Genomic DNA, 27,811 nt, shown 5'->3' with positions numbered 1-27,811 from the left:
TATAAAGCTACGCATCAGCATTCAAATTAGCTATATTGTGCTAAACTGACAAATGTTGATGCGTATAACATACATGTCACACGAGCTAATCCATTTAACTAGCAATAAATCTACACAAATATTAAAGGACGATTTTTTTGTTTTTAAAAAGTACTCACACCCAAATTTTAACAAATAAATCCGATTTTTTTTTATAATAATAGTGATTTTTTACGCGACAATATATTACACATATTTCATCACAATCGGAAGCAGGATATAATTTTCAACAACTTTTGATTTTATTTCACGGTTATTGAATAATTTTTTATATCAATAAGCGTATACATAGTTTAGAAGAACAATGAACAAAGAAAAATTACAAATGATATTACTATCTGCAAAATACCTAATATAGATTGTGAACAAATTTCAAGCTCATTAAAACTTTAAATCTTTGTTGTCAATTAGAAATTATTCAATCAACATTCAATACTTTCAAATTTGACAACTTGATTTTTTTTAAAACACAAAAAATGTTTATATTTCAAGTGAGTAAGAGTGTAAGACAAAGAAAGTATTTTAAATAGTAAGTCCATTTAACATTTGATTTGGAGAAATTACGAGTACACCAGTTATAAATTAAAATATATTTATTTTGACCCAGCTATATGGAAATATGATTAAATTTTTTTTATATTATTATTCGTAGTACCTATCAAAATTCATAAATATTGTCAATTTTTAAAAAAATATCAAAGATTATTTTTATTGTTCAAGTGATATATTGCAACGAATATTTATTTTTTTATTACTGTTCAGCTGTAAAAAAATTCAATCTTCGGGCCCCTTCCAGTTATTGAAACGGAACTTAAGTCAAATATATTTTTATCTAAACGAATGATTACCGTGCTGATAAAATATATCTATATGCTCTTGTGGCGATCAAGAATATTTATAATGAATTAATTATAAACATATTGTGATCACTCACCATACATTTTACCCTCGTCGGACAAAATGATCTTCCGGCGCCCGCACGGCGGGTATATGGCTAGTGCTTCCTGGAAGCTCTGTTCAATGTCCGGACTCCACACACCCTCTGCATCAGCCGCTGACAGTTCCTTGTCATCATCACAGTCATCCACGTCTAGGCTGAGGTTGCTGCCCGCGTTCACGCCTGCCGCGCTACGCATACCGTTGCCGCCACCGTCCGGCCCGTCAGGGTTACCACCAGCCGTGCCTCCACCGGGCGTCCAAGGCGACGATACCGTACTACAGCTCGACACCACCGCAAAACCTGGAAAAACCGAAAAGAAAACCGTCAGCATATAATATTTATAGAATTAAAAATTATTTAGTATAATAACGTCTATACACGGGGGAGGGGGGGATTGCTAGAATCGAAAAAAGCATCATATAACTAACTACAGACATACAGTACACGATCTACGAATTATAGGTAGGTCTTCTAAGTGATAATATTTTATTATATTATTTTATACTTCTATAAACATAGTTGTATGACGACTACCCAACAATCCTCACATACAAGATAACTCATTGGAATCGCATCATGTTTTAAAAATCGAAACTAAATATTGAAACCCGACTAAAATATCCCCTCCCCACGAGAATTTTGATCATTTGCGTCACTATTTATGTAGAAATGGAATACAGGGATATAATTTATATTGTGCATCTAAATTTCATAATGGTTAGATTCACTTGCCGAACCATCATAAAATTAACCTATATTGGCTAATTGGAATAGCTTATTCGGTCCTCATAGCATGTGTTATTATATGCGCTATTATAATACAAGCCGACGACGTAATGGTTAATAAAAACACATCATGTATTAATTTTAAGTTTACAATTGCTTGAATCCGGATTTCTGTATTTTAATATTCTTTAAAAACCACAACGAGTTCTCGTTTTGACGATCGCAGCGAAGGTATAGCTATATAATATACATATTAAACAAACGCTATATATCGTCGAAACGAACCGATTACATATTATATAGGCATCACTGGTATACGATATGTACGCGAGTAAATTATTAAAATGATAATCGACGAAACGCTCGAGAAAAAAACGAAATTAAAAATACCGTTAAGCATATATACAGAGTGATTCAACAATCATGCCCAATGCTCATCTATATTTTATAATAAACTTGTTAAAGTTCTGATTTTTGAAATTTTTAATGTATTCTTTGGTACTATTTATTCAAATACTTAGAATTTATGCATCATTTAAAACTAAGGAGTGAGTGTTCTGTGGTGATATAAACTCCTTTATTTCGAATGAAAATCATTTTTTTATTCTTGTAAATTAATAATCAAATGACTTCAAATAATCTTGGTATATTTAATTCGATATTCGACCGATTATAGTTGATGATTTTTTTCATTTTGTGCACTAATAATAAATCTATGATAATGAATTTAAAAGACTATGGGGGCTATAATAATTTGAGAATATAATTTATAAATAATAATATTGTATTATAATTTATAGCAGAAGTCCAATTAGAGGGATTAAGGGCGGCGTCGTTGAACTACGATTATTATTGGCCCGAAACGAAACACGAACGACGACTACGTTATTTTAAAAAGTCATATTGTCTTATACATAAAGGTATATTCATCGCAGTGCTATCTACTTGCGTACTTATTATATTTTAAGTAGGTTTATGTACATACAATTTTTTCAGTGCAAACATAAGCGTAAATTTTGCGACAGCGTTTATTAAAATCCATTGCCCGATTTGGAGCATAATGTGTCGGGAACCATCATAATAACTATATACACGATACAAAAACCCATTAACTCTTCAGTATTGTGTTTAGAGTGTGCTCATGGACTAGCAGTCATATTATGATGTTGATTGAACGCATAAAATGTTTTTTTTTGTTTTCGCACATTCGCTCGTTATTAGCAATTGTTTTTAATTGTAATGTGCCACCGCCGTGCGGTTAGCACTATTCCGGCTTACATGATGATAACCATAATGGTATATAGTTGTTGTATACTATATAGGTAGTGACGCAGTAATGACAATAATAACAACTTGACCCACATGCAATGACGGCTGCTTGCACTGTACCTACTCTAGCGTAGGTATATATTATAACGTTTTCAAAATAAAACATATCACGTAGGTACTTATACACATTAACGGTAACAGAACGGTATTGTCCCTGTATAATAATGTCTTACAAGCAATTTACTGTGTCGTGGTCGTGAACGCGATGTGTGTGAAATTAACGTAAATCCGATTAATACGAGTTTGTGCGGCGCGGTGTTTCATAATCGAAAATGATATCGTTTTGGGACACGTATTGCTATTAATTGTTATACAACGATATTATTATACCCAAACTTTACAAGCGATTACGCGTGTCAGCATCGATGCATATTATAAATGATAATAATATACATATAATTATACTTTGTAGGTTATTTAACTGCAGCGCGCTACCATAAAGATTAAATCCTATTCATAGATTTCGAAAAATAATTTTTTTTTGATTCTGTGAATTACCAATCATTATATACTTAACAATTTCCCGGAGAATTTACATGTCCTGTGGTCGTACAAACTTATTTGTTGCACATGAGAACCATTTTTTTTTTATTACTTTATTATTATTATTATTATTATTATTTTTTTAGTGTCGATTAGATTATTTTTTGTTGAAAATCTTCATGTCCTTATAAATAATTTAATCAAAGTTTTATAATAAGTTTTTAATTATAAAACTGTAAGTACAAAATAAACAGTATAAAACAGATATTATGTATAATATGTGTTAAAGTTTCTTTAGTACTAAATTAATTATATGATAGAACAATAGGACAATTTTTACAAATTTTAAAATACAATTAGTTATAGATAATAATAATTTTCAAATCATCATCAACTTCATATCTTCTTACCTTAAATTGTCCATGTGCACGAAATTATATAATTTAAAAACCTTTGATCGAAACAATCACTTATTTGATAATTAAAAGAAAGAAGTCTGTAATCACCACAGGGATAGTATTCTTTTAATGTTATAAAGAAAACCAAGTACTTCAATATGTGATTCTTTCAAGATATATAGAAAAATTTTAGGAATTAAAATCAAATGAAAAAATGGCGATAAACACGCTTAGTGGTTAATTTTGTATAAGCTCTGCTAGAACTTTTCAATGCAGAGATATTATAGTAATGTAAATATTATGTATCAATTTAAGATTTAGTCGAAAACGTCGTAAAAAAAAATTATTATAATAAAATGTTTTACGTTAAATATTAAAATACCGCATTGTATTGTAGCTCACAAGAAACTTGATCAAATAAAACCAAAATTGAGTTATACTTGTACATATTATTATGCATACTATTTTTTTGTATATAGGTACGTAGGTAGGTACTACACGTATGCATATATAATATAATATATATGTGTTTTGAATTGATTTGTTCAAGTTTATTGACTCGTCCTTATAAAAGCAAAGTAATTTGTGAATCACAAACACATCATTATCACTGTTGTCGTGACAAAAATAAGAGCAAGTCACCAAAAGCCCAATGGTATACAATAATTACTAAAAAATAATTACATGTATGGAGTATGATTGTATGAATCTACTTGGTAGATTCTACCAGCTGTATATGAAGACTATAATAATAATATTTCAATTACCTATTAAATTACTATTGATTTACTAAAATCACACTTTATCTCTTAATTACATAAAAATGTCTATCAATTTTTACCTTTCACGTAATATAAGTAATTGCAATAGTAAGTAAAAAAATAATAAATAATTATTGTTATTAATTTGATACTTAAAACTTTCTATTATTCAAAAAAGTTTTGTGTATTTTATCTCTCATACATATATTTTTTTAAATATTTTGAATTTCATGATACAAAAAGGCGACTCTTGGGATCCATGGGATTGATGGATGAAGGAAAGAGGGAAAAAGGCTTTTCTGCAAAATAAATATATAGAACAATAAGAGTTTTAGCGGATGTACCTAAAGCAAATGGTTTATTAAACTGTTTACACTAAATAGTTTTTTCACATTTTAGTGTTTCTGGTATATTTTAATATATTTTGGTTTAAGTAAATCTAATATCTATAACTATACTCATACAACATCACAGACGGATTTGTACCTTCACAATAACTCGCTTAATTTGTTGTCCTATACAATCGTTACGAACTGTAAACTTGAAATGAATCTGAAAATCCTTTAAAAACGGACAGCAATATGATTCAATGTACAGCCATGTACCATAGTTCGTATAATAAACATACTATTATTTGTTAATTCATTTATTATTGGTTAAAAGTCGTCATTAGCGGAGCGATGTTCCTATATAATTTATCTTGTCTAAACGTTTGAATACACTGTACAGACGATTAATCAACGATCTATATTCAAAACGATAATTTATATCGAATATTTGCAATTTGTAGCGTGACGAGTTTTGAACACTGGTGCACAATTGGCAGGTAATTATTTTGTAAGCTACGACCGCAATACTGCATATTATGGTTTTTGATTTTCAAGTAAATTCTTATAAAAATTCTTAATTATTATGCAATAATATACTACAATTTAATTATTATATGAATTAAAATTATTTAACGTAATATTATTAAATTACACAAAGTGGTTTCCCACCACTAGCATACTCAATGCTCATCGTTACTTTTGTCCTTAGATTATACATTTATTGAAATTCTGGTTTTTCTAGTAATTAAGGATACATCTATATTTTTATGTTATTTTATATGAGCCCGTCTCCCCTTATTTTTTACTGTAATTCATAAAGAAAAATATATATGATTTTTTTGGTATTATAATGATACTAAATATAAAATAGATGTATAATACTTATTCCTACATTATAAAATGTTAATTTGTTCATAACAATAATAGATTATATCTAACAGAACTAATATTAGCTACATTGTATAAATCTACAAAAAGTTTATCGTGCACAATTATACTATTCTTGATAAATAAAGTTTAATTACTAAACTCATTCAAATTTAGATTGAGATTTGTTAACAATTCATAGTAAAAAAAAGTGGTTTTCATTTGAAAATATGTTCTACACGTATAAATTTAATAATTTCAAAATTTAAAATTTGAATAAACGTATGATTCAAGGGGAAAATAAGGGTGATACGCTTGATGAATCACCATATAAATGATATTATAATAATAATATTATTTGTTCTGTTTATGTATGATGAAAAAAAATGTAATAATTTATAACATGTATATAATGAAAAAATTATAAAAAGGTAAAAATAAATCGACATACAGAAAATAAAAAAGATATATAGGTATAATGCAATACAACTTTATGGCTTGAACATGATGTAATACGATTAAAAAAAAAACACAATATTTTTGTGTATAATACGAATTTATCACTGATTAGAGAGTATTGGAGGGGGATTAAGCATAAATTAATACTAAAATAATATATTTTTTATTCATAGACATTTACATAAATTATTATTAATTGTTCAAACGAACGTTGCAGTAACTATAGGAAAGTTGTACGTTTAACTGCTTCAAGGAGCTAATAATAATTGTTTATTAATAAACCTCTAGGTAAAGGTATTAATCGTTAAACGTTAACACGATTTTGTTTAATGGTCATAAAATATGAAGAAACAGGATAATTATTGATCATGGATTCGCTTACTACAATATTATAATAGTTGTACACGCGGGCTTGACAATATTTATGAAAATAACACAATACATAATATTATGTACACAGATAATAACTCCTGCAGAGTAATTTTTTCCCGTAGTTTCAATAATAATGACTATTTAAATGTTTTGTTCACAGTTGTTTTTTTTTTCTAAAATGCGAACTATAGCTTTCCACTGCAATAGTCGTCTACCAAATCGAACCTAAACAACGTAGGTATATAACAAAACAATATGCTATTTCCATATAAAATATTATTTTTTAATAAGACAATAAATAAATAAAAATCATTATTCATAGTAATAATATGAAAAATTATATGATTCGTCAGTTTATTTAACTACAGTTTAGACATCTTTAAGATAAATAAATTACTTTCAAAATACTTAACATATATTATATTGAATTATTTAAACGTATATAAACTACGATTGTGGATTCCTAAATCTTAATATTTCATTCAGCAACAACACTCCGCGAGGGCATACGATAATATAATATACACATTTCATTGAAATGTGTAATAATATATGAAATAACATAAATTATTATCGTCTCTTTTCCGTATGTCTTCAAATCGGTAAATGGCGCACGTGTCTTAGTCAAAAAAGTTATTTACACCACAAAAATAAAACACAGATGTCGAATATACCGTTCAAACTTCAAAGAATGTCTCGTCAGTAGCGATGGTATGTATATTGTATATATATATATATATATATATATATATATGAGGGAGTAGACGCGCGCGCGACTGTGCATTAAACGCGGCGTTATCGGGCACTGATATTGGCCCAGGAATTATTGTCGTATCACATAGCGTACTTTGGGAAATCCACCACACAGATTAGAGAAAAAGACTGACGGACATCGGAACGCAGATTCTGAATCAGAGGAAAACCCTCAAAAAAACCCGCATACGCCCGCGTTATATCTCGCCACGTACGAATACGCACGGTATTGGTACATATAGGTGTAAAAGTCAGCGGTTACATCAACGTTAATAATAATATGCAGGTACCTACACTACGATATTACTATATTGTCTTCGAGCGGCGCGCCAAGAGATAATAATAAATAGTAATGAACTGTAGGACGTGATGCATAGGTATGTCATACGTATACTAAACGCAAATGAGGCTCAGATAAGCAACCGACAAGAAATGAACATAGAAAAAAATGTTTCTCCTGAAGAAATCAATTAGACGAATATACATACGCAGGCTTGGGTACTGCGAGCACGTAATTATAATGAAATAATTAGGGGTTGCTAAAGCCACCCATTTTTTCAGTTATCTAGTCTTATATGATCGTGGATTAAACCAGTGGTTCCCAACCTCTTCTATTCTACGCCCCCTTTTGTAGATTTTCAAAAATCTCGCACCCCTTCCTATAAATTGAAAAAATCAATCACCTTTTTTCGTGTACTTTACAAATAAACTATACAATATTCGGAATTACAATTTTTTTGTCGATGATAATTTATTGGTTATTCGTTGATACCCGATAACGGATAAAAGGAACCGGTCAACTAATTTTTTTCTTTATGTTTTAAAATGAAAATTGTATTTGGAATTAATTGCTTGCGCCTTCCCAGCAATGTGTACACGCCCCCCCCCCCAGTTTGATAACCTGTGGATTAAACGATACGCAAATTTATTTGACTCACGTCCATCATTTAATAGTTTTTTTGGTTTTTAGTGTTTGTACTGTATGTCTGACGTCATAGCATAAATTAACATATTGATAATATTATGTATTTGTATACAAATTGAATACATTATAAAGGCGCTAATTTCAAAAATTGGTGTACTAAGAACACCCAAACTACTTCCCCATATCACACCTAAAAGTTTGAGACAATTTTACCATTTAAGTTTTTTTTTATTGGGATAACCCATTTGGTATATTATAAAATTACAGAATAAAGAATCTAAACAAAATTTAAATAATTCAAATATTTTTAGTGTACAATATTTATATGTTTTTAAGAGTTTTTAAGTCTAACCCACGTATAATTATTATCGCACTTATTATTATTATTAAATTTGTCATCGTTGTCATAGTGTTATAGTCGACGACCAGGCGCCACCATTAAATTACAATGTATCATTACTTAAATTATGTTGCTTTATATATTATATTATTATTATTATTATTATTATTATTTTCATCATCAATAGCATGCTCTCATTTGAATAAAACATAATAATAAAGAAAAAAGTGTTGTAACATTTTGCTATCGATCTATAAACGAATACTGTCCATGTACCACGAATATGATATTATGCGCAAAGTATATAATAATAAATTATTATAATACCTATCGTATGAAAATCGGTAGAGCGACGTATCATAATTGCGCGAGCAATTGGACAGATTTTTTATTAGTTCATACCAAGCAACAAAATCGAAATAACAATAACATAAAAAAAAATTAATCTATACTAAAATTACAGCTATCGGTTTTCGTTATGTATGTACGTATAACATTGCCGCAAATGTATTATATTATTATTATTACACGCCGGGGATAGTTTCGTAAGTAGACTAGAAAGATCCAAGGTCGGCGTTGGCCCCGTTTTGCTTTCACCAACACTCCATGCGTTTTCAAGGTCCTCGTAGAGAGCACTGCAACGTACATTACGCGATCACCGCGTCGGTTATAATATTTTATATATTTATACATAAGTAGTAAGTACTTGTTATTATTATTATCACTATTATAATATGACGCAGACTGCAGTATTGCATTGCTGACGCCGTTCACCACTTCACTTCTTTAATGTAACGTAATTTCGATATAAATACAACGTTAAGTATATATTATTATTATAAATGTAATTTCTCATTACCACCATATTGCACACGCCACCAGCAGTCGGAAAATCATTAAATGCAACATTATATAGTTTTAGGCAAGATTTGTTTTTTTTCTTGCACGCATCACGTCTCCTAAATTCAAAGATGACAATGACGACCGATCAAATCTCAATTACAGACGATAACAGTCTCCGATCGAACTTTTTGCCCTCAATCCGTCGATAAAGCAATGAGGGATATGTAATATCACATAGCACTAAGCAATATAATATGATATAATATATAACGCATCTGAGGGGATGGTTCGACACTTCGACGTTGGAATTATCGAAATGGCGCGCAATTATGTAATATGATAATAATTAATATTTCGTTATACACACACACATAATATATATATTTACATATACATATATACAAGAAGACAAGCATCAGCAGCACGGACCTGTCCCCACAAATTTAACACAATGTGTTTATAATAATGATAATATACGCGGGGCGAATTGGCGGTCGTCGAAAGACCTTTGTATATATACATAATAAGAGAGGAGGCAAAAACACGACGACGACGCAGCGCGGTGGTTGCAAAACAGTTAAAGCTACGGCGCGATAGGAAGAGACTTTTCGGTAGTGGCACTATTATATAGTATAACAACCGACGCTGATCGCCTACCCTACATCGCACGCGCGTGCACACACACACACACACACACACACACACACACGAGAACGGTGGTGTTATTAACAACAATGTGTACGGCGCAGGCTATGGTAATAACTAATAATAATAATAATTATTATTATTATTATTATCACGTTATAAACTACACACACAATCCAACGGTTAAGTACACGTCGACGATGATCGGCGGAGGAGGAAATTGTATGCGGGTACGGGTGTGTTATGAATTGAATATCGCAACGCTCGTGTATATAACGGCCGCCACCGCACCACCGTCGACGTTGGTCCATGGAATTTATGGGCATTTGGGTTCGCGGAATTTGCCAGTTTCCAAAGGGGTTTAATGACACGCGAGCGAACACACACACACACAAGAGCGCCAAAGGTATATACTCGTACACGACCAAGGGATGTAGACGAAGGGTAGGTATACAAATAATCCATAATTTACACGGGTTATTGTTTACCGGTGCAGGGACCGCTGCCGGCGTACAAAAACTCCTGTTAATTAACGCAATACACAGTTTTTATATAACAATATTATATCTACGATTAATATACGCGCGCATCGGTGTGTGCGTGAGTGGATTATTCTGACGAATTTACCACCCCCTGCAATCCGAAGCTATCATCACACACCTTTTTCAACACGACTTTCGTATAGCACGTCATCCCCGCCGTTCATGATTCTGTCTCGTCAGCATCGGGCATACCGGTAAGTGGGGGTTGAATCTCTTAACCTACCATAGGCTGTAACGGCGATGTTTTGTTTCAAAAAAATCATATCACGTCGCACGACAATTCTCGTAGTAAACAATTAACTGATATCTATATTATATAGATATACGACGTACAATAAAATTAATGTACGTAGCGTGAAATTGAAAGTTATGATTATAACGATATTTACGAAATTATTTTTTTAAACGACAATAAATTAAATTAAACAGTGTAATTCACAAAGCATGCCACCTCAATTTTTTCTATGATAATAATTTTTTTTTTCAAATGCTGACCTTATTAGTGTAAATTATTAAGCAGATGAATCTATTTTTTGAAAGTATTGGTATTTTTGCAATGTACGATCTATCACACGATTTAAAATGTAATATGTAATCTACCGTGAATTATGCACACATTAAATTATAATAGTTATGATTAATTTCAAAAAATGAAAATTTTTCGAAAACTTATTAGAATAAATCACCAAATGCTATAAAGTAATTTAATTGAAGCCTGATATAGATTAAATACATGAATCTGATGATATTTTAATTTGGTTTAATACAGGATATTTTTAAAGTATACAGTTAAATTTAAAAATTAAAATTAATATTATACTTTTATTTTATAAACAATTTAATGATTTATTGACCTAACCACCTATGCAAGATAGTATATTACACGAATTCAACATATAGAATATATTAATACTGTTGATGTATCTAAATCAAATTTCAAACAGTTTCTGATTTGTCAAAATTTTTAATAGTACTTTTAAAAAAAATATTAACATAAATATCGAATTAACTTTAAAACAATATTTATAATCGATAAAAACTATTATTATCTTTAGTATATTAACTCAGCAAAAACTTTTTGTTTAAATTTTAACTTAGGTACCTATAGGTATATGCAACGAAGTTCTTGAAAGAACCATATACTTTACAGTTTTCAGTAAAAAATATGGGTTCTTATTTGAAAAAAAGTCAGTGTGCTACAAAGGACACCTCTATAATTGATTTTATAAAAATCCAAATAATTAAAAATATGATGCAGTATTGAGGTATAAATTATTAAACTTAAAATTTAAATAAATGCATCGTTAAATGATAAAAGAGGATAAACATGCTTGATGGGCTAATGTGACTTTATAAACTATGTACATAGAGAAGGAATTCACGATAGCCAATCGTATATTATAAGTTATAACATATTTTAATGAGCCACAGCGGCCGTGGATAAATTTGTTGCGGTTTTGTATAAAAAATATATTATTATTCTTTATATTATTAAAAATGCACACACGCTCTTTCCTTTAAGGTGATGTTACTTTATCATAATTTTTTTTTTTACCTATTACATTAAATTATTATTCAATGACGTATAACCTTCAAATTTAAACTACAACTTATTGCTGGTAATTTTTTTTAAAACAAAAAATATTTACTGACGTCAAATAATAAATCGGAATACGCTTTGTTTATCAATATTTGCACTACTTGGCATTTTTATTTTTTTTTTTCAATAAGTTATGTAGTACTTAATAAAACTCCATAATATTTATGAATAAAACGACATTAAAAATATTAAATTACGCATTCTATAACATAATACCAACACTTAGGTAATATATATTCACCATTTATTTTTTGTCACAAAGAATATCGCTGACTGGCTACATACTTATTATTTATAACAATTGCATAATTTTGTTTAGCATAATAATATGATGCACAAATATATATATATATATATATATATATTTCATAAAAATTAATTTGCAAAAAGTTGTATCCCAATCGAAGTGAACTATATAAAATAGAGCATGCTCCTTCATAATAATAATATATTAAATATGCCTAAAAAGTTTTTTCATTTTAAATATAAAAACGTCCATTGAAAGTATATAGGAAAAATATATTTTATTTTATGGCTAAAAAAAAAAGGTAAAATGTATTTTAAAGCAAAAATAAATCTATTAGGTCATAAAATAATAGCAGAAAGAAAATATACTACATTTTATTTTAAAGAATTATGCATAGTATAAATTTATACACAAAATATAAATGTAAATTTCGATAAACTCCAAACTAAAATCGAGTACAATTCGTAGAAATGTGTTTTCAAATAATGAAAACACTAATATCAAATTTAATTATTTAATAACTGAAAGTTAATTCGTGGAATGGCACCGTGTTGTATTTCAGAAACTTTAAGTTTAACTATGCAATATTGTTAACAATGTATATTATATTAAAATTAATTATCATTATCTTTTAAGAATAAAACAGTTTCTAAATTTAAAGTTATTTTCATTCACTTATATTATTTTATTTAACACACCAAAACTCAGTAATAATGGAGCTTAAATTTGAAATTGTTTATTATATTTTCTTATTTTTTTCTGCACAGACAAGTTATAAAACATAGGTCTACGCACTACTTTTGTTAAAATTGAGAGAACACTGAATAACATGGGGGCAGTTTTAACATTTTTTAAAAATTTTAATTTTTGATATTAAATTAATTTTTTTTTATCGAAAGGGATTTAAAAATAAAGCATGTATACTGATAATAATTGCACTAATAATCATAATACGAAGAATAACTTTTCCCTCTGAAAAAAAAAATTAATAAAAATACTAAAAAATAAATAATAAATATATAACATGTATGATATATGATATATTTACATTTATATTTTGATCGTTACTTATCACAATATATGTATAAAAAAGGGCGTAACTGTGTAAACATCTTATATTAACAAAAAAAAAAAAATGTATTGAAAAATTTGAGAAAGGATGAATATAAAATAATACGGCGGGACTAACTCGAAAAAAGTTAATAAAAATGCTCAACGAACTGCACAATATTGATAGTGTTTTGCTATGGGATTAAATTTTGAAATAAGACTTAAGGTGTGATCGTCGTCACGAATTAAAGGATTCCGGTAATTTCACTTTTTTAACTGAGATAGATATACCCTAATATAATATAATATTATACTTTAGAACGAACAAATCAGACTATGAATCATTCCTTATTAATAATAAAATAATCGTACATATATGACAATTCGGTGCGTAGTTATTTTGCATTACTATGTTATTATGATATGATATTATAAACGATCTACGTTAAAAATTTCGTGTGTATGTTACACAGCCTCCCAATGAGAAACCAACAGACGCGCGTGTGGACGGTTTAAAAATAATACTCGATCAAAACTTGGCCGACGTCCCATTTGCACGTGCTACGACTATATAAAAGCAACAACTTTGAATATAGTTTACAACGCGCACACTGGAGGAGACGGGTCAAAATATTATATACACAGTTCTTATATTATATTTTATATTTATATACATAGCAAATGATTTAACTCGGTTTTCTTTTGTCCGTCACCGTCGCGACCCACACGACGTCCAACGCCGCCTACAACGACGACGACATCAGGGCAAACAAACAAGCACAAAAAGAACCATTATTATTATTATATTCTCAAGGGAGGCGAACCCTTTTTTTTGTGGGCGCACCTATCCACTCATTGTTTGTGAGTCTCGGAAACGACGGATGATGAGAAGAAAAGGAGATTTTCGACAAACGCAGTGCACGACACGTTCGACCTACCTATGCATATATGGCTATATATATTTAGGACATTTAGGTACTCTAGTACATTATGTACCTATACTGACCAATTGTGCTAATGATAGTTTCCATTTAATTGAACGCGCGTTAATATCTAAAACGGACGGCTATATATGGCGTGCCTTAACGACCGGCACACGTTATTACTAATCCGAATAAACAGAAATGCGTAAATGTCCTAAGGAAATTATAACAATGAGTTTTAAAACGAGTCTGTCCGAGTTAAGGAACGAGTAAAGTAATAAAGTATGTCATACAGAGGGATTCATCATACATGCAGGCCTCCGTTGTTTTTTTAAACATTGAAATCATTCGAATTATAATCTAAAAAAATTTTTTAAGTATATTTATAAGTTATAAGGACTAGGTTATCAAATAATTTTACATTCTTAATATCATTTATTGAACACCATTTTAATGTTTTTAAATTCTCTCGACCACCTTAATGAGATAACTTATAAAATGGTAATGTATCCAAATCTAAGTTCAAACGAAAGATTTATGAGTTATTTGAAAATAAATAAATTATATATCAACATTTTATAATTTATAAAAATTAGTATTTATATAATAAATAATATTACATCTATTTTAAAGTTGTATAAAACCATTATAAGCTTTAAAATAGGTTTATACATTTTAATAATTCAGAAACTACTACCTACTTCAAATTTTGAGTATACTTGTAGATGAATCACTCTGTATATAATATAAAATATTATTTAATTATTATATCGTGTTTAGACACGAGTTTCGAAAACCGGCGAGGAAATCGTGTTTTGAGGTCGGTTTGAAACGATGATAGTATTATATAATTTATTATACGCACTAAATTTAATTAAATTAATTCAAAACAAATTCGCGACGAGCGGTGAGCATCAACTGCTGTAGGAGCAAAATGTTAAATGGATGACGATGGTGATGAAGATAATGATTACGTATATGAACACTGTTCTAACGTCAAAAATAAATACATATAACGATATAATATTGTATACACCTGCCCGTTATTATAAATGTAATATTATGTACGTATCCAAGCAATTTTTAGATACCTAGTGTATTTAAATTGTTTACACAAAACTATGGTATATAGCATAGTATATGCTATAATCAACAAATTAATAATCAATAATAGTTATGTTTTAAAAAAAATTAGAAAATTAGTATCGAAACTGCTTAACGCGAAATATATTTCAAACCTTAAACACAATAACAAATTAGATAAGCGTGATAATGTTTTCAAAAGTTATCCAATGAAGTTTAAATATCATTTTAAATGTATTGAAGGTAGCTTGAATGAAAATTTTAAATTTTTATTACTTATTATAAAACTTTGAAATTGTAATACTTCTGAATTGTGTTTATAACTAAAATGTGCACGTGTGTAAGAACATCGTAATAATTATTTTAGGCACATGAGAACAAATTGTATTGATTAATAATATTATATTTCAGGTACATATTAGGATATTATTACTGTAAAATTACAGTTATATTTCATAGCTATAGAATAATAACAAGGGTAAAGCTCAGTTTTATACATCCATAATACATACACTACACTAAAAAACAATATTATGATTTATATTTGACGTGCTATGTTCGAGAACTATATAAACAAAAAAATATATTGTAAATGGATATTTATAAATAATAAATTAATATTTAATTTAATAAATAAAAATGTAAGATTTTTGTATGCCCGTAAATATTTTAAATTGTTTTAATTTTTTAAATCGTTATCATATTATAAAGAGCGTACGCTGCAATATCTATATAATAATAATAATAATAATAATGAAATTCATAAAGCTCCGTTCTTATAAAAGATATATAAGTTAAATGAATATAACTGAATGAATGTAATATAAAAACAAGTGGAAATAAATGTTGTTTGGATACAAGAGTAGGCGTGGAGTTAAATTTGTTTTATGCGTACTTTGCCTTGAATAAAAAAATGTAAAAATCACGAAAGAAATGATAGTAAAAATTTAAAAATTACACATAACATAATGGTTAAGCCAAAAATGACCTAAGAAAAAACGACGAGACTATACGTGATGACGCCATGAATGAACATTGAAGGCGGCGAATGAAAATAGTTTCGGCAAAAAGTCGTCACTTCGGGAGGATCGGAGCCAACGACGAAGAGAACGTGTGCCAAATCGTATAATTAACTTGACCAGCGGGAGACGGAGCAGCAGACCTACGATGTATTACACACGCACGCATTAAAATGTATCAAAAGTATACATTCGTCTCAGGAAAGACCAAAAATATATCAATAATTATTTTTGGCGCTCAAGAAAAAAAAGCTTGCGTTAACGAAATAATAAAAATTTATTTCCGAGCTGAAAAATTGTTTTTACGTAAATGAAACGTAACGCTTCTAAGACCATTAATCATACAAGAAACTTTGAAAAATATGAACATTTTGAGTAAAAAAAATATGCAAATATTAAATTTACAATATATTAAAGTTATCAAACTGAATATTAAATAAGTATAAAACGGTATGCGAATTACTATACATATTTCATCGACACGATAATTATCATTTAATAATATTGATACACATTTATAATGCAAACATCATTAACTTTATAACTGAAAATATACTCTAATATATATTACATTATTATATATCAAGTGACGTATTGATAATAATCGAATTTTTACGCATTGACATCGTTCAAATTTGATAAATAACAATATTAAAAATACAACGAATGTGGTTCAAATTAATATTATAATTTATAATACTGTTAAGGGATCGGAGTATTATCATTATAACAAAAAGTCATCATTTAGGACAATTGTACAGGGGATAATTATCTGAAATGAAATTATAAAGGATAAACACTGTATACGCGAGCGAGCTGGTTGTTCCTTCAATAATAATCGAAATAAATTGTCGAAATCAAGGTTTAGGTCGGAAAGGGAATGGAAACTGGTTAGAAATGTAATATTACCTATATATAGTATATAATATTATACACTTAGTTATACGCGAGTTGAAATTAATATTATTATATGCGTCTTAAAATTATGTATAATACCTACTTATGGACCACCACCATCACCAACATCTTTTGCCGTCACAGCACGTATAGACATTTCTAACATAAGGACCTAAAATAACGACAACAACGCAGCGCCACATCAACATAATGATAATAATGATAATGTAATACGTCATATTTATGTATACGACGAAGAATATGATGGCAACCGACGAAAGCTTTTAAACGTGGTAAATATCTCACCACGCGTGGAAAATGTCGCGAGTGTGCGCTGCGTGAGCCTATAAGAATAAGAAACGTCTTTGTATTATATCACTCACGGGTCTCTCAAGTCCCTCGCGATTAACGCGACCTACATAACAATCGCTATTAATACCTAAATTGGTATTCCGATTTGCATATGATTACAACACCACAATATTATAATATATGCCTATATAGCTGCTACTACCGCTCCACGCTGCCGCCATATGAATTTATCAAAACCAGTGTGCGTGCGTCGAAGACACTGCTTTGGAATAAAATGCGTAAAATTTACATAATGTGTGTTGTATACATGTATATTATAATATATATATATACGGTTACGCCCCACGGGGAACCAGCCAAAGCTACACGGTCTCTTGAATTCGTGCGGGCCGCCTTCCTCTCACGGACCGTTATACGTACGGTGTCGCCGCGATCCGACCACCGCTGGCACAGTTTTAATAAACAAACACATAAAACGACGTTCGCAACAAGTTCAACATATTATAATATACTATATATAATATATATGCGTGTACTCAATGGGGAATACTCGAGATACATAATACGTGTATACTTGTGTATTGTATTATCGAGTTTAATTTCCGGAACAATATACAAATAATATTATGCCATCGCATTCGGAAGTAAAATGACTGTTTATCATGTTATCGGGAATTAAATTCTTAATTTCGTAATCTTTTTACGAGCGCGTCTATCACTTATTATAATATATACAGATGTACCTACTGTTGTAATACGACACGCATTAATCGTATCAATTATTAAACTGAGAAATAAAGCTCCCGCCAAAGTCAAGAACACCGCAATATCTACAGGTATATCAGGTACGACCATAGATATGATAATTAAGACAAGTACTAACACTCACGAACGAACGCGTTTTAAAACGAATTTATAAACTCAGGTTGTTCTTGCAGATTACTATAAAATCGAAATAATTTATTCTAATAATTATTATATAATATATATTTTATGTCATTTTATCTGCACTTAATCATTTTACTAAAATACATATACATATAGCACGTCGTGCGCAATAGAAAGGAAAACTTTACGATACAATCCAGTTTAATATACTAAACGTGATTTTCCACTTACTAACCCACATATATTATTTATATTGCATTTTAATTAAAACCGTACAATTAATGTACGGGGTGATTGAAAGTTCAACCAATATATCTTTATTCTATGTAACTTTATTTGGTATTAACTTTAAAATGTAAAATAAATATTGAATCCATCGATATCATTTTTTATTTCTTATTACTTAAAAATGTGTAATTAATAATATCATATTATAAATACGGATCTATACATTTTGGACGACAATATTTTCGTATTTATCCTACAAAGATTTTTTTATTACAAGTATTACACATATATTATCTCTAAAAACGCAATGAATCACTCTGTATATACGTTTAAAATACAACCACACCTCATACATTAACCTTACTTCTCTGGCAATAGCACATTTACATGATTTGTACACACACACAATAACCAATTCATTCTGTATGCGGTACGTCTAATGTCTATTCTTTCATTCATACTATTATTATTGTATATATAATATATTATACATAGTGAGCGTGGAGTGATGGAGAGACGAAGTAATAGATTTAAATACGGCCGTATGCAGAACTGCGGCGAAACCAGCAGAACTTTGCCGACCGGCTGCAACGACGTTTAAACAAGATTTCCAATCCTAGAAATGATAAAAAAACAAAATGATAACAATAATAATAATAATAATACTGTTTCCTCTCGATAACGTCCCTCAGTACCTATGCACACACACACTAGCGCGCGCGCGCGAGCGATATATGCGTCGGACAACAATGATAAACAAGCTGCAGCAGTCCCGCTGACGATGGTGTTCGTAAAACCAGTTTATCCACTATTCTCTCGGGATGATAATAATAATAATAATATTGTATACTTATTATTCTTTCCCCGTAGTGCCCAAGCTAGAGACAACCGCCAACGATGAGACTTGCACACGACCGACTGCAGCGATGATAATATTAATAATAATAATAACAACAACAGTCATAAAACAACATTAATTTCAACGATATAGCTCCTTCTTTATGGTCGTACAACCGACGAACGATGTACGAAGTGTATGACGTGTCTGTAACCTAACCGTCTACGTCTCGTCGTGTGAGGTGGGCGCGGAAAAACGTTCACAAACCGGAATAGGCAGGACGTTACCGGGAAATTATTAAAAGGAATCCGTGAGCTTTCGACGACAACATCGGCGCAGCCGAACTCGCTATATCTCTATGAAATAACCGTCCGTCAATCCGATCACATTGGTTGCGATTTATTTTGCTCGACGTGAATTTTCGGTCGATCGGAAACACCGAGTAAAAAAAAATTCACACGACGATGGCACGCTCGACACTATAGCTGCATGTTAACAACCCCGGGTTCCGAACTCATCGAGACTGTGTTCGTAAGGACTGTCGTCAACTCTTCACCGCCGTGTGTGTATACGCGTGTTGTCCGGGATCGTGAGAAAGCAAAAGGATACTATACGTATATATTTTAATTTACGTTTTGTTGTCGCGCGTGTATACTATACGACCGACGCGAGTGTGTGTACGAGGATTTGAGCGCGTGTGTGTGTGTGTAAAATACGAAATGTAGGCGGTGTACAGGTGTCGTCCGGAACGAAAACCGGTTTGACGTCCACAATGGATCGGCGGTGTTTTTTTTTTATTTTTTTTTTTTTTTTTTCAGGTAACTTGTAACTCGCGACGTTGCCACATGTACCGGTCGCAGTCGCTGCCACCACCGCCACGTCGCGTCCCTTGGTCAGATGAATCATTATATTGAAAAGATAATAATAATCATAATAATTATTATTATTTTTATTGTAATAATATTGTAATTATTATTATTGTTATTATCGTCGTCGTCATTGTAGTGCACGTCGAACACTTCATACGAGATACGTTTCGACACATTTTTTTTTTTTTAATGTAACTACCTGGCCCGGATAGCCGCGCGACAAATGGACGGGATGAAAAACGGTCTCTTGTTTACACGGTCGTAAAATCGTCTCCATTCATTCGGACGGACGCCGAGGCGTGGCGGCGACGTCATATCATCGAAAATGTTAACCACGCTATATATACACGGCCAATAACATGTAATATACTATTTTGTACATCACTACACTCCGCTATAACCGCGATACGCAGTGTAGTACAGGTTAGGTCCCAATAATAATGCGTATATCAAAATGCCTGAAATTGGACCGAAATCGTCTCGTTGGCGCGGGGGTGGTAGTTATGTGTTACTGTTTTCCAGGAAATGACAAATGCGGATAATGAAGCGTGTGGAGCGCACCTCTCATCATATATTAATCAGTTTCGATCGCGTTTCACGTTGTATTATATTACGATACCTTTCAAATCCCATGACATGGAGGAAGGACGCGTTCCACGAAACAATAATCAGACTTCTACTGCAGTGACTGTATTATTTAATCCGGAACGATTTGAATAATATATTTATTCATGTAAAATACTATATTTATTTATCACAAAATACGAAACGCTTCGACAGTATGCACAATAATTGCAACGCTGCAGTTCGTGTATTGTACGAAGATATCATGTGTTTCTCTCTAGGTGACTATGTTTACACAATAATTCGGTAGTATTACTATAAATTTCCAACAAAAAACAAACTCGCAACGATTATGCGTGGTCAGATAACACGATGATTGCCCGAACAATATAGTTTAGAGTGGCTACCATTATTTGTACGGATTTCGAACTGCACAACCGCCAGTAATATTTTGAATCGCTGTACATTATATTTTATCATCGAGGACATACAAACGTATATGTACTTGTATACATAATATTGTTTCTATTTGTCCGACCAAGAATACCTATTATGTCGTGATCAAAACGAGTCGTCGTTTCACCACATTTGAAGTACTTTCGACGACAACGATTGATCACGTTGAACTCATTTTTTGTTATAAGTTCCTAACCTAATATATATGTACCAGACGCACCTCACCTCTACCCACACTCATCTGTACCTATAGGTGTTTCTTAAATAGTATTTATGGGTCTGCTTCTCGCGAATAGAATAATAATAATCTACCATCGATAATAATATAGTGACCTGCAGCAGCGTAGCCGGTGGCGGTGCATTGTCGAACACGCCGGAATGGAAAACGGTTATCGGTAGAATACAAGTGGTGGACGTTACTGTAGCCTGAAGGTATTATTTTATTATATAAAGCGTGAATGCGAATTTCGAAACGAAAATCGTTTCCCCGTGCGCCAAAGACCTTTTTAATATAAAAATAGGGACGGCGCTAAGCCGATATCAATGGACAACAGCGCACCGTGATGTGTGTGTGCACTGTGTATATATACACTATACATTTATCGTATCGTTATAGTATATACAAGATCCCCCATTGAACACGCCCGGGCCATTCCGAGAAATACGTTTCTCTGTGTATAAATGAGTGTGCGTGCAGGCACAATTGTATATAGTAAGTATACAGTGCAGGGCGACTCTATACTACGTTGTGATTCATCGTGCGCACCTGCGCCTATACCGACCGTGCCACGGCCCCACCGTCATCATATTATTATATACGTGTAATATATTATAAACTCATAACCTTACGACGACGGGTTCGACGGGGTTCCTCCGAACCGAGACACGTACGTATTATTATAGAAGACCGCCGTTTGTTAAAAGAGCGAAAATAATATATTAATATAATGTTATATTATACATAGGAAGTACGTGTATTTTAGAAATACATGGGCGATCATTGATGACAGACGTACAATGTTACGATATAATACTAATATCACAGTTACAATCCAAAAGGCGCAGCAGATCAACTATGGCAACGAACGTTCGATTTGTGTGCGGGGGAGGGTTTAAAAAGAATATTATTTGTGGTCACAAAAATGTATCCCGCCGGTGATGCAATAATCGTTTTTTTCCTGATTTTAAATTAATAACACGTTTTCGTCCCCGCACAGCACGGACACGCATGTAACCATGCACCCCATCGGTGTATAATATTTTATTAAATGCGATGTCTTTAAAAAATTATTTTCGACCGCATTCCAAAGGAAAAAAATATTCAGTATAGACATAATGTATATTAATATTTTAATACACATCATAACATGGTAACGACATCAATGTGCACTGCAGTAAACGTTATTAAGTAATTATTTTTCGATAAAAACATCGAATTTTCGGCAAAAAATGGAAAGAACCACGTATGATGGATATAATGATAATTTTTTATTTATATTATTATTATTATATAGGTACTCGTACTGTACGAAAAAGTTTATTACAGAAAGGTATGTGTATGTACACACATACTTCAAAATAAAATACATTCACCGCTCCGCTTAGAATCTAAAAAAAAAAAGCAAATATTCAAAAGTTGAATTCGTTTGTTGTACCTACCTACCTACGACAAATATAATATTATATCACGATAATATTTATAACATAACGGTCGTTTTTTATTTTTGTCAAACGTTATTTTCAAAAAAAAAAAAAAGTAAAAACAAATTTGTGTTAGTATATAAGCGTATGTATCCGAAATTGTTTGAAATTTAAAAAATAATAAACTTTTAACTCGAAGAGCAAATAAAAATTCAAACACCGTGCCGGCATGATGTGTACCTACACACATAACGTTCGTATTATATAGCTATATAAAATATAATATATTATATTTCATAGTATACGATTATTTACGTGTAATAGTACACACGGAGGTTGGGCAATGAATCATAGCGGGATTCAATAAATCTTAAACCGTGTTTAATCTTTTTCATTCGGGGTTTCGCGTTAACATTAAAATTCATAATATTACAATATCATACCTACGTGTATATACTGTTTTTATGTTCGGAACAAAAGTATGTACATCATTATGTATTGTAAATTGGACCATTTTGTGATTTTACATAAACTAAATTAATTGGTGTGCGTACAATAAATGTATCTTTAAACAACGGTCGGTCCCTCTTAATATATTATTATGTAACGTGCAAAAATTGCAATAAGACACCGCGCAGATACGTACGTAATAACTAATAACTAATCACAAAATGTACACCTTCGAGAAAATATTTTGGATTAAATTTATATTGTTGCGTCGTCGAACCGAAAATAACGAGAATTGTCACACGCATGACATAATATTAAACTACTTAACGTAAAATACGCGTATACGATATTTACGGAGAAACGAGCCTGTGTCATATTCGTAACAATGATGTCGATGATGATAGTGATGATGCGGATAAGGTCATTGGACGTAAGAAGTCGAATGTGTTGACCTTACATCGTGTCCAATCATGTGCTGTCTGCACAAAATATTATACATAAATATGTATTATTATTATACATGTTATGAGAGAGCGTATATAAACCAATTTCCTAAATATTATATATCCTAAGACAATATTCTTTTTTTTTTTTGTTACAAAACATACCTGGGGACGTCATGCTATCTTCCTCCGACAACGGGTACATCTGAGAAGCTGGCTCATGTACATATAACCCTTTTTGTACTTGTATTACGCCGTTGGCAAACGCGTGACGATTTAGCTGGATGCTACGAACGGGCTGAGATGAGGCCAAACGAAAACATAAAAAAAATAAATAAAAATGAAAAATAAAACAAAAACAAAAATGAGAGTAAAAGTAGACAGGAAAGTTTTATGACAAGTAAAAACAAAGAGAAGAGAAAAATAATCAAAAAAACTAAAATGCACGAGTTTTATCTAAAAAAAAACTATAATAGGTGTATATATACATCGTGAAGTCGAACGAGTACTTCATAAAAATATCTGTTTGTTATATTGATATTTGTGAGTTCCACATTTCGTAATTAAATTTTTTAGTATTGTAAATTATATTAAGTATAAATAAAATAATGTATTAAGTACAGAATATTATGTTCGATTATATGAAGGCAATATTATAATTCACATTTTACGTGCATCTAAATAGTTGTGTAATACAAAATTAATTAATTATGTGTGTTATAGCGAATATTAAACGTAGTACAAAATTAAAGGTGTTTAATGAATAATTTATGAAATAGATTTACTAAAAAATGTGTAGGTAACACGATAAATTGATTATAAAAAAATAGGTTTCATGTATACAGCCATAGTTTAATCATGAAAATGTTTTTGCTGTGGTACTGTGTAACAAATTAATAAATGTTGTAACAAAAAATTTAATAACAAAATGTTATTCTCAAAATATCAAAATTTAAGTATAGAAAAATGAAAATCGTATTAAAATTATTGCTATGCTGTATTTATGTTGCGTAAAATAAGTGTACCGCGATACTCTTTAAGAAAACCTAATACCTTAAAAATATAATAGTATACTAAAAAAGTAATCGGCTTTTAGATGAAAACTACTTTATTATATAATAAGTAGTAGAATGAAAAAAAAAAGAAAAGATTTGAGTGACACGAAAATTATAAAGAAATTAAAATAATTGTACAAAGAATATTATTCTATAACGTTTTTTTTTTTTGTTGAGCATTATTCTTGTGTCTTTGAACATAAAGGATTTATTTTGTATTTATTAAACCGTAATTTTTTCTTCTTCAAAAATGATTTACTTAACAATTAATGCTTAATAATAATAATAATAATGTTTTCTCTGGTTTTCTAAAAAAGCAACTACCTACTCAACGTAGAAAATTCACGATTACGATTATTCAACATTTTTGTTTGGTAAAATCTCATTTTATTAGTTTTATTTATTATCACTACCATCACAGATTATTACAAATTCACAAGTGATAGGTACAATTATTGAACAACTGTACGATTCACATAAAACAAACACTGTCGGCGGCTTATAAACGATATCGTCGGTATTGATAATATGGCACTAAATTTTTTTTAAAACAAATTCACATATTCAACTGGTCAAAACAACAATGGGGTTACATTTGTCGACCAACATGAAATTTATGGGTTCACACGGTTCTCGAATAAAAACGAGCAAGCGATTAACTTCCAGACGAGACGGCATTTTTTTTTTTTAAATTTTTTATACTCTGCGGCTGCTATTGCTCAAACGCAAAACTATTCTTAGATGTGTGTTAAATAATAAGGACGCAATAATTTTCATTTCTCGACCTACTCGAATGAAAGAAAAAAATAATAATAATGAAACGAAAAAACTTCCATTCTGTCTCTTTTCCCCTGGAACGACAACAGGATTATTGTCATCGGATGAAACAAAAACTGCATTCTGCCGATCATCATTGAGGCGACGGCAAAAATACTACGAATACTTTCAGAGGGGTATACTATATATTCTACACTGAAAGTATTTACTGCATTATCCGTATAAAACCGGTTTCACATTTTATTAAATTATTATAAATTTATAGTCGTTAATTCAGTATAAATTATAATATATACATAATATATATTATCAGTCTTACTAAATCGATTACAAATTTGTACCACGCTATTGTCACCATATAACATGTCGACTGATAAAAGGCAAAATGTGCTATAACTGCCAAGCGATAATTCTCTACTTTTCGTGAAAGTAAAATCGAAAAATGTATAGATAAATTCATTGCTTGTCCCCTAAAATTAAAATATATATACTTCATTTTTTGTAATAGTGCAGAGAGGGACACTATAACTTGACGTATTTGGAGGTACAAAAGCTTTAACTGTCGGTCATCTCATTTAGAATATACCCATGCCGTTTAACCCTTAATTATCGCTTATCCTCAATATTATAATTTATAATACACCCGTGAAAACGTTATAAATTTTAGTTAGAAAAGATAAATTTCATCTTTATTGCTGTAGCATTGAAAAAAAGATGACTTTATTAAATAAAATAAAAAACTTACCGAAATAAAAAAATATATAATCAATAACCACGCGTGGTTAGGTGAAAAAGCGAAAGCAAGAGACTATAATTATTTAAATATATTTTTAACTGTTGCAGGATTTTGTTGAATTCTAATCATGATTTGAAATTAAAAAATAAATGTTTTCATAAATATTATATTTTTTATACGTCATATACCAAATAGATTTGCGGAAAAAAAGGTCTAGTTTATAAACAAAAGCCTCATAAAAAAAGGAACAAAATATTTATTTGGGTTAAGTTGTAGGTACTTTGTTTTTTATTATTGTTGTAATTCTATAAAACTGACGTGGTGTGTATAATGTAGAATGACTGTAGTTTGTATACCTACATGAAGTAAATCTGCCATACTTATCTAACATAATTAATCAGAACTTGCGCTATAAGCATAAAAATATTTGAAAATTGATTAGAAAAATGAAAATTTCTATGGATAAAATAAAATTAGCTTTATAGAAGGTGTAAAAGAATTGAATAGCAAAAAAAAAAAAAAAGCTAGGACAAAATTGTTTCATGGAAAAACATTTACAAAATGAATGTATACAAAGTGACAAAATTTGTGTATTAGTTTTAATTTTATAAACTATTTTATTTTACAACGTAAATTAGTATGAATGTTTTTAAATGTATAAAGTATTAACTGCATTCTATTATTTTATATATAATTTTAAAGCGATTTACGTATTAACTACTATAACACTATTTTGTATTTAATATTTATTAATTAATGATTATTTAACCATTTCCTGAGACTTTTTTTACTGGGACTTTTTGCTTAAATTGACTATTATATTTATTTATTTGAATGCGGATTAAAATTTGAAAGAGCTGGTCTCCGTTTGCATTTGATCAGATTTCATTTTTTAAACGAAATTATAACATAATTTTCTTTATTCAACACACAATAACAGCATTTTTTTCTCGTGCCAACTTTTTTTTTTACACATACACTATA

The 27,811-nt window shown here is 30.4% G+C and overlaps 1 protein-coding gene across 5 annotated transcripts in view; it reads right to left on the bottom strand.

Annotated features, from left to right (window-relative positions):
- The window catches only part of LOC112594561 (transcriptional enhancer factor TEF-1), a 77,518-nt gene that overhangs the window by 17,279 nt on the left and 32,428 nt on the right, over positions 1–27,811 (bottom strand). For 3 of the 5 annotated variants that reach the window (XM_025339395.1, XM_025339399.1, XM_025339396.1), the window contains exons 3-4: positions 24,425–24,557; positions 974–1,279 (exon numbers count right to left, since the gene is read on the bottom strand). In XM_025339395.1, the coding sequence (XP_025195180.1) occupies positions 974–1,279; positions 24,425–24,464 (346 nt within the window). In that variant the 5' untranslated portion in view covers positions 24,465–24,557. The remainder of the gene's footprint in view (positions 1–973; positions 1,280–24,424; positions 24,558–27,811) is intronic. The other 2 variants (XM_025339398.1, XM_025339397.1) reach the window with 1 other exon arrangement.

Source organism: Melanaphis sacchari, unplaced genomic scaffold (genome assembly GCF_002803265.2).
Source record: "Melanaphis sacchari strain LSU unplaced genomic scaffold, SCAv2.0 Contig23_pilon_pilon, whole genome shotgun sequence".
In the NCBI taxonomy this organism is placed as follows: domain Eukaryota; kingdom Metazoa; phylum Arthropoda; class Insecta; order Hemiptera; family Aphididae; genus Melanaphis; species Melanaphis sacchari.
This window is presented reverse-complemented; position numbering and strand designations above follow the sequence as displayed.